The 9,499-nt window shown below is 35.5% G+C and overlaps 1 protein-coding gene across 3 annotated transcripts in view; it reads left to right on the plus strand.

Annotated features, from left to right (window-relative positions):
• PCDH7 (protocadherin 7) overlaps positions 1–4,945 on the plus strand; it is a 585,593-nt gene extending 580,648 nt beyond the window's left edge. For all 3 annotated transcript variants that reach the window (XM_075194763.1, XM_075194765.1, XM_075194764.1), the window contains one exon: positions 170–4,945. In XM_075194763.1, coding sequence (XP_075050864.1) covers positions 170–546 — 377 coding nt within the window. In that variant the 3' untranslated portion in view covers positions 547–4,945. The remainder of the gene's footprint in view (positions 1–169) is intronic.
• The last annotated feature ends 4,554 nt before the right edge of the window (positions 4,946–9,499 follow it).

The raw sequence follows: 9,499 nt of genomic DNA on the forward strand, positions 1-9,499 counted from the left end.
TGTTTAAATTAACTCCACACAGTTTTCCTGATAATTGAGTATTAAATTAAAAAGCAGTTCAACCTATGGATTCGTTACCATGTAAAAGCATTTATATTGTGCATTTAGTGTTCTTTCAAAGTAAATAATTTTCACTATGGAATGAACACCTTTTTCTTCTACCTTTCAGACTCAAGACCTTTGCCGGATGTAGCTTTAACTGGGAAATGCACAAGAGATTGTGACGAATATGGGCACTCCGATTCCTGCTGGATGCCTGTCCGTACATCACCTGAAAGGAAACCGAAAAACCAGCCAAAGCTCTCCACCTTTATGCCGGTTGATGAACGAGACAGCCAGGAAAAGCTGGCCAACGGTGAAGTTTCACTTATGGGTGATCGCAACCGAAACCTACTTAACAAAAAGTTGGCATCGTATGAGACCGTCAACGTAGCTACCTACAGTAAAAGCGAAGAAGCCAATCCTGAGGATATTCCCCTTACACAAACAGGGGAGTACAAGCCATCTCCTGTCAACACTTTAACTAGAAGAGAAGTTTATCTGTAAGCTATTTGAAGCGACAGGGTTCTTTCATATTAAACAAGCAAGATTATAAGGCAAAACTTTACAGTCATAACAATACAACTCAGAAATATGAGGGGGCCACCAAAGAGACAAAAGCTTTGCCTGCCACTTTTGCCTGCAAACCAGGCAATTATCATGTCTGCTTAAGTATATTGTGATGTAGAGACGACTATTATTACTTGCATGTGTTAGCCCTTCCACTGCTATTCTTTTCACTAAATTGATGGTTGCAAGATATTTTCATGGTAACTGACCTAATTAATAAAACACAGATCACAATTTTATTCATATGCAGACGCATGTAACATAGCATTTTAAATGTGACTGATTGTGAAATAGTTCATTGTTAGCAGCTTAGTCAGCTATGACCAAGACATATCAGAACAACACAATTTTACTTTTCATTTTTTAAAAACAACCCTTTCACAAATAATAATTAGATAAAATAACATATGTACTGATTTTTTTTATCCATAAACAGAACTACTTAGAAACACCAAATTTATTGTTGAAGTCAATTGGTCTAAATCATCTAATAAAATTAGCTTTCTAAACAGACTAAAAGTAAGCACATTTTTTTTAAGAAAGCAGTCAATTAAATCATTGTCACTGCTAGACCATTTTGATAAATAGTGCATGGAGACTATTATCCATAGAATTGACCATAGAAGATTCACAATTGTATTTGGCCACAAATAGGTTTAGAATTTTTATTTGCAATAAATTTTATGGACACATATGTATATTTTAAACTCATAAATAAGCATAACATGGTACATGTAGTAAGCACTTGCAATAGAATGAATGCATAATGGCAAGTCTCATAGATCATGTGGTTTAAGTCAAAAAATATCTTACATTTTTTAATGAGAATTGCTACGTAATTTTCAATTTAACAATTAAAGTCTAATGTTTTTTTGGCTTTTTTTTAAAAAGCAAATTATGATCCAGTGTTTTCTCATACTACATTACTATTAGCAATAAAAGACTACAGCACAGCTTTCAATGACAAAACAACTGTTGGGATAGAGTGAAACAAGTAAATGGAGGAGAGCATGCCCAGTTACCCCTGGCAGATTTTTCAGTGACCTCCCTGTCAATTTCCTGGTGTAGGAATGCACCAATCTGTATAGATTATTCAGTTACCTAAGAGACTGCAAGCCAATCCTTTTTCACCCTCCACTCCTTAACGTAAGATAGTAAAACAGACAATATGCTGGTTACATTTAGGCAGGCAGAAAAGAAACCTTACAATAATTTCAAGCTAATTCTCTGCTCATTTTACACATGCTTTGATATATATTAATATACAAAAGCTGGTTTAAATGCTTTTTATGTTACCTTGTAGCATGCTGCATTTCATTGAAGAATAAACATTCATATACATTATTTTCTCTTTGGGGGCCCTTTTGCCGATTTTTTTCCTTTTTTTCTTTCTCCATTCATTTTATGCATGATAGTTTTTACAAACACACAGACTCGTGAACACCGTTACGCCATAGTATATTTAGGAGATTTGGAGGTTTTGAGACTAAGATATGCTTTATTGTATAATTTGTAAGTACTTGTTAAAAGAAAAAAAAAATATTCATAAAATGCTTCTGTATAATACCTATGGAGTTTTATTGCATGTGTCTCCTGTCTGCATAGCCAATTAGTTAAACATATATATTTTAATTTGCTAAATAAACAATACTATTGTAATAGGTAATCATTAGTCTCAATTTTTACACACTAATGCAAAGCATAAACAATTGCAACATCCATTCATTCATCAATTTTTATTCCATATAAAATGCAGTGATAGCATCATCATTTTATGCAAAGACATTTTGTTAGGGCTAAACTTATTAAACAAATACATATTCTTTGTATATACAGTACACAGTAATTTTCTAGTAGACTGCAAATAAAGTAACCATCATATTGTAACATGTTGATTACTCTATTCACTTGGCATGATACAAAGAACAGTATTTTGCATTAGTAATTTTAGCTTTTATTTGAATAGGTACTGTCTGTTGCTACTATGTATATTTAAAGTTTTTTGTAGAAAATAAAAAGCAAAGCAAAAAAAAATCATAATATTGATATAAAAAAAACAATAAAAGAGTGAATGCAAATTCTGCAACTGTGCCTTTTATACCTGTTATCATTGTACGACAGTGGTCTGGTTTGGTAACTAAAGGGTATTGGGCTCATCCCTACTGAATCTTTGTAATTAACTACATTTATTTTCTGACAAAAAGAAAACTGCCTTCTTCTAAACTGTAATGACGGACCAGTCCTAATTGTGAACAATGGTTCTGTTCTGGGAACTTGTATCACTTCTATTAAGGAGCACATTTGGAACATTGAGGTGTTATATGCTGTGGGCTTGTTTTTCAGTCTGAAGCTCTTACATGATGGTGGTCAATATACAACAAGTCCATAAATAAGTAACAAGCAATTGTCTACTCTTATTTTACTATTTACCTCTCATTACATGCATACTTTACAGCTGTTATCAATTGTATATTATTCAGACATATACCATGTATTAGAATTTCAAACAAACTGTGCATGCATTTATACATTACATTATGGTATAATTACTTCGGACCTGATTCAGAGTGAAACGTACGCCTGTTTACATAGCATACCCTTGCGTGTTATACCACTATGCATGCTCGGAAAGCGAATGTACTCAACTATGGCTAGTCAGACCTGCAAATTATTGGCACTTACAATCACTGTGTCTGAAGAGGCGTGATGGGGGAACGGAAGGGGGGTTCTAACATAGGCAATGTACAATAAGAGCTTGTTCCACCGATTACATACAGATTCAGGCTGGGATGTAGCTGTAGACGCGGCTGAAAAAAAGCAGTCTTATTTGAGGGCAGTCAGGGGCAGGTGTAAGTAAAGGATGATGATGATGATGAACACACGAACTAGCGAAATGCTTGAAATTAGAGGTTTGCCAATGACGCGCAGACACTTATTGAGACTTTACTACATACCTTAGATTAGGTGAAGTGTGTTGAAGCAAACATAATTTTTTTTCTTTTGCCTTGCCTATTGGGAAGTTGTTATTGCTGTATTAGCTTGGTTATTCAAGTTTAAATGATGCTTCAAAGCAATTGCGTTCATAACATATAAGATAAAAGGTGTTCTGTACATATTTAAAAGTTTGACGTAAGTGTCTGAGGGATGTGTGAGTTGTCTAGCGGACGAATCTGCTCATTCACACATCATCATCACCATTTATTTATATAGCGCCACTAATTCCGCAGCGCTCTACAGAGAACTCACTCACATCAGTCCCTGCCCCATTGGGGCTTACAGTCTAAATTCCCTAACAGACACACACACAGACTAGGGTCAATTTGATAGCAGCCAACTAACCTACCAGTATGTTTTTGGAGTGTGGGAGGAAACCCACGCAAACACGGGGAGAACATACAAACTCCACACAGATAAGGCCATGGTTGGGAATTGAACTCATGACCCCAGTGCTGTAAGGCAGAAGTGCTAACCACTTATCCACCGTGCTGCCCATACACATGGATACATCTTCACCTCAGACTATGGCGTACATATACATATACTTGCACGCAACTTTTCAATCACAATTTATGAGTATGCTTGCGTTCTGCTCTGAATCAGGCCCTTTAAATTTGTATATATATATATATATATATATATATATACATGCACACACACATACACAAACTCACACATGAGGTCTCTAACCTCAATCTTACAGTCTACGGCTCCTCCTGATCTGTATGTATTTATCTGTGTCCGGTGTGGTTTTGGACTGGCTGCTTGAATTTCAAAGGATAGACATTATTTTTACATATGGTCTTGAAAGAGGTCGTCCCCCCCTATTACCTGCCCCAGGTAATGAGTAGAATACTTGAGAACACAATATGTAAAGTTTCATACGCTGCAATGAATGCCACTTACACTTGGTTTTATACTTAATGAATACACCGTTTGAAAAGGATGGGAAATTATTGTAAATAACTAGGATGTCATAAAGGAGCCACATTGCTTTGAGAAGCTGAAAGCAGGAAGCTTCATCTTGTTTCACCTTGGCTTGTGGTATAACTTTACTTTAAAAACAAACAAACAAACAACAACTAATACACTTGCATTCAGTGTGGTTCGATCTGTTTGTAATATTAATCATTGACTATTGTTCTGCAACTTGGATGTTGATAGTGAAGCAAAGAACAATTTATCATCTTTTATTATGAGTCACTATGCACGCAACTATGCTAAGCAATGTATTCAATGCTAGTCCACTTCTATTTATGAAATATTTTACATAATTTAATTTGCTTTTGTACAGTTTTCTGTAAATAAACTGCCTGCCATTATTATTATTATTATTATTATTATTATTATTATTTTTGGTCTTTGCAGATTAAAATATAATATGTTTAAAACGGTCTCCTTCTTTCCTGATGTGTCTCCTCCGTTATTAGGGCTTGAATTGTCCACTTGGAAGAAACAGTACTAATTCTTGTGACATTAAAAGCTTTTTCTGGAATCATGTATGTATGTGCATGAGAAAGAAAGGGAAAATCGTTCCAATAATTGTTCACTTCAGTAGAGGATGTAACTGGTGAATGCCTATGCTTAGCTCATGAAATATAGCATGGATTAGCTATGGGCTTTTAGCAAAATAATTCTACCTCTCTCCTCTGTCCTGCTTTTAAAGTGTAAATAAAGCATCAGTAATGGCAGCACTTTTGTCCAAATACGAAGAAGTGACCTTTAGTCTAATATCTTCACGTTTAAGTGAATGGAGGAAAATGAGCTTAAAGTATAGTGACAGCTACCTGAAAATACTGCACTTATTTAAATCTCTAGGTTTGATTGTAATGTACTAGTTAGAATGAAAGCTTTTCTGTTGGCTTGAAATATTCTCTTCCGGTCTATCTACCTGTACCCTAAAATTCGTGTGACCCCTTTTATTGTCCGCTCTCTCTTTTTACCTCTCTTCAATATCTCTGTTTCTATCTGACTGTCATTGATCATTTTAATAGTACCCATGAGCAGTTAGTCCTAGTTCTTTATAAACTCTTTATATAATGGAAAACTAACCCTATTTTTTCCTTTGTACTTGTGTAGCACATTAATCTTACTAATGGCGGAGGATTACATCATTTTCATTTATAAGCAGCGTAGAAACTGGATACAAGAACAAGAAATTGCACAGTTCACGCCGTCAGCGTTGTGTTCTGATGTTTTCACAAAAAAACATAGGCTTTTGTTACAATAAGTCTGCCTTATGTGTACGTCACAAATATATAAAAACAGCTACAGCTTTGGCCGTAGATGGCAGCAGAGCCATATCTAACACATACAAGTATAAGAAAACATACTTCTTGATCTATGTCATTCTTCACAATAAATTGAAGGACAAAACACCAATTACTAGAAAAAAGGAGACAATATACACATAATTAAAGTGTGTGTATCATCCAATTAAAACCATCCAGGTACAAGAGAAATTCTTAGATTAGGAGGAAATATGTTTATTTCAGAAACTACCATCATTTTGGTTCTTAAAGAAAAAAAGAACAAATTCAAGATATACAAATATATCTGTGATATATAAAAATGAAAACAATTGTGTAAATGAAACATTACAAGATGACTGTCAATTAATATCTCATTGCAACGTATTATCTAGCCTCTAGGAAGATGCTACTAACTGCATCCAGTGCTTTACGTCTTAAAGAGGCACTAGATTTTTTTATGATCCGTGTTTATTAGTTAGCATTGTTGTTTTTATTTGGAATAGGTGCTAACTACTAACACCTGATGATTATTTCATCAGGTCATAGGAGTTACCACCTATAGTCCTTGTTTCCTGTACCACAATGACTATGTGTACTTAATCATTGCGTTAGAGGAAACAAGGTGCTCTTAAAAATATGTTAATTTGGGCAATCCACAAGATGGTCAGATCTGTGCAATTTGGCGATCCATTTGTGTAGTACATGTGGAGAGCAGATCCATTCACTTGGCTGTCATGCTGTATGAATGGAACAATATTTAATTGGCCAGTTTTAATCACATCACAATTAAGGTTAAATTCAGGCTGGTAGATCCAGAAAGTAACAGACAAAACTCTGTAAGACACTCAAAGCCTGTACAATGAGGTAACATATCAATAAAGCACTAAGCGTAAAACATGCAAATTTTGAGAGCATTGCTTTTATTCAAATCTGCCTCTATGTCTGCAGTACATATGCACAGGTACTTGTCCCCATTCTGAGTTTTACAGAGCATCAGTGTAAATGCTTTGCCTGATCACATGTGTGCTTGGGGTATGTGATGTCAATGTGCCTGTTTGAAAATGTTGACTCATTAAGTCTGATTTCTGTCTATATACATGTTGGATTATTCCCTTAAATATTACATTTCCTTTATATTTCCTGCAATACTGCCCATTGCAGTCTCATTTCTACCTTCAGTGCCTAGAATAAGTGGATATTGATGCTGTCATTATTTCATGTGGCATATGTGTACATTTTAATGATGCCTTTATTACAATCATCATCATCAACATTTATTTATATAGCACCAGCAAATTCCGTAGCGCTTTAAAATTGAGAACAAACATTAATAAAACAATACTGGGTAATACATACAGACAGAGAGGTAAGAGAACCCTGCTCGCTAGCTTACAATCTATGGTTCGATCTGTTTGTAATATTAATCATTGACTATTGTTCTGCAACTTGGATGTTGATAGTGAAGCAAAGAACAATTTATCATCTTTTATTATGAGTCACTTCATTGACACATGGTACAAAATATATGTTAGTCCTGTTTAAATTATTAGCTGGCGCAACATCTTAGAGGACATGGGAATATCAAGTTATTCTGTGGGGCTAAACAGGCTCCGTGGACCATTAAAACCTTTGAAATTCATAAGCGTGTCTTGCCCCACAAAGCAAAATGAAGTTTTTTTCTTTCAGACACACAATCAGGCCCATTACTGTGGTTTTGCCCTTTTTCAGCAATGAACAACCTGACCCATCCTGCCTTTGAAATAAGAAGGATATAAATATATTGCACTCCTGTAGGCATTTCAACCTTGACTTGCTTAGCCATAAGCTTACCCCAACAAACGGGCACATTTCTGCAAAGACAGTAAACACTTTTTAAACAGCATATATTATGTGTCCGGTTGGTGAATTTCTCTTTGCGCCCCTATGTTAACAATTTTTAAAAAGTTAATTAAATAAAAAGGTTATTGTTTAGATAAAGCAGTACACTGTCATTATTAGGGAAATCGCGCTAAGACTTTTAATTAACATGGTGCAATGTGCACAAATGCGCTGAAACCATTAGGAGCCAGTCAGATCCTAACTTAATAACTGAAGATTAAACATCAACATTCGTTCCTATTTGAGCACGTGGCGTTATGCTACTAAAAAGCCCAGCATTATAATATAATAGTGAATAGTCATTTTTTGACTGCAGGCATCTAGTTTTACTTTATGGAAATCACTGTGGTCTTGCCTATCATTGCCTATGTCTTCTAGATAGGCAAGTTAAGGGTTAAAATGTATTCTGCTAGATCTCCTAACCTGCATCATATGAATTGATAGAACTCCCTGCTGCTCTGTTTTATTATATTCAGAAAGGGACACTTCGAGACGCCTCCGTTATACAATCCTATACATGACTCTTATATTAAATAGTCCATGTATGCCACAGCTTGTGGTGTGCTATAAGGGAACACCTGTGTTTCAATCTTCATATCTTTTATCTCTAACAGTTGTTTCTTGAACAATATTAGACCTATTTGCTTTTTACAGAGATGCTGGATCTTTTTAGATAAAAGAATTCGGTGCTTCATTCTTGTCCTCCAAACTTACACACTGTCAGCCCTTTTACTGAACACTGTTCTAGATTAACATCACATGCAGGCTATATTGCATGGCCACTAGACACCAACCTTTATCTGGCCTGGCAAGCATCACTCTCCAATACCACAGCTCAGAAGATATAGCCACTAAACATTAACATTTCTGCAACCTGTCCAAATTCTTGACACAATCACCCACCTCTGGTGGACATGTTGCTTTTTAAACACCACCCGATATCTGTCTCCTACTTCCACAAGTGCTAATGGTAAGATTATAGCAGGTTCTAACAATATCTTTATGCGTTCACTACCTAGGGCATACATCTAAGCCACAAGAAAAAGAACCGTATGTCACTGGTTCCAGAAAACAGATGGAGGATAATGGAAATGCCAGCCTTCAATGTGTTATAAATGTGTAAACCAGCAAGTGACTACATGGAATCATGGGTAACAATTTGTATACATCCAGTGTTTGGACCATTATTTATCCTTATGTTCCATCTCTCACAATTGTCATCTTCCTAGATCTCCAATAATCTCTGTATCTCTCCTACTTCATGTCACAATGAGTTCTTACTCATCCAGTCTTTTCATGCTGGCTCCCACCAATTGTCTCCAAACTCGCTCATCTCTATCATTTTTTATTGTTGCTGGTGAGTCCTTTTTCCCCACCACCATTTATCTGGCTTCATCTGACTTCTGGAACATAACAGAGAACAATATGGGCCTGAGTCATTAAGGAGAGAAAAGCATAAAATAGGTGTAACTTTGCACCTGGGCAAAACCATGTTGCATTGGAGGGGGAGGTAAATGTAAAATGTGGGGACAGATTTATAATTGGGTTAGGGCATGTCCTAGATCAACATTAAATGTCAGTGTAAAAATAAATCTATCAAATATTTGTCATCTAGATGAAAAAACAGTCAGTATTTAACGTATGTGCAAAGTAATAAACTAATTTTCACCCCTTACATTGTAACATGGTTTGTCCCAGAGAACATTTACTCCTTTTTCTGCCTTACTTTCCTTAATGACTCAGGTCCTATATGTTTCTGTACT

Source organism: Mixophyes fleayi, chromosome 1 (genome assembly GCF_038048845.1).
Source record: "Mixophyes fleayi isolate aMixFle1 chromosome 1, aMixFle1.hap1, whole genome shotgun sequence".
Lineage (NCBI taxonomy): Eukaryota > Metazoa > Chordata > Amphibia > Anura > Limnodynastidae > Mixophyes > Mixophyes fleayi.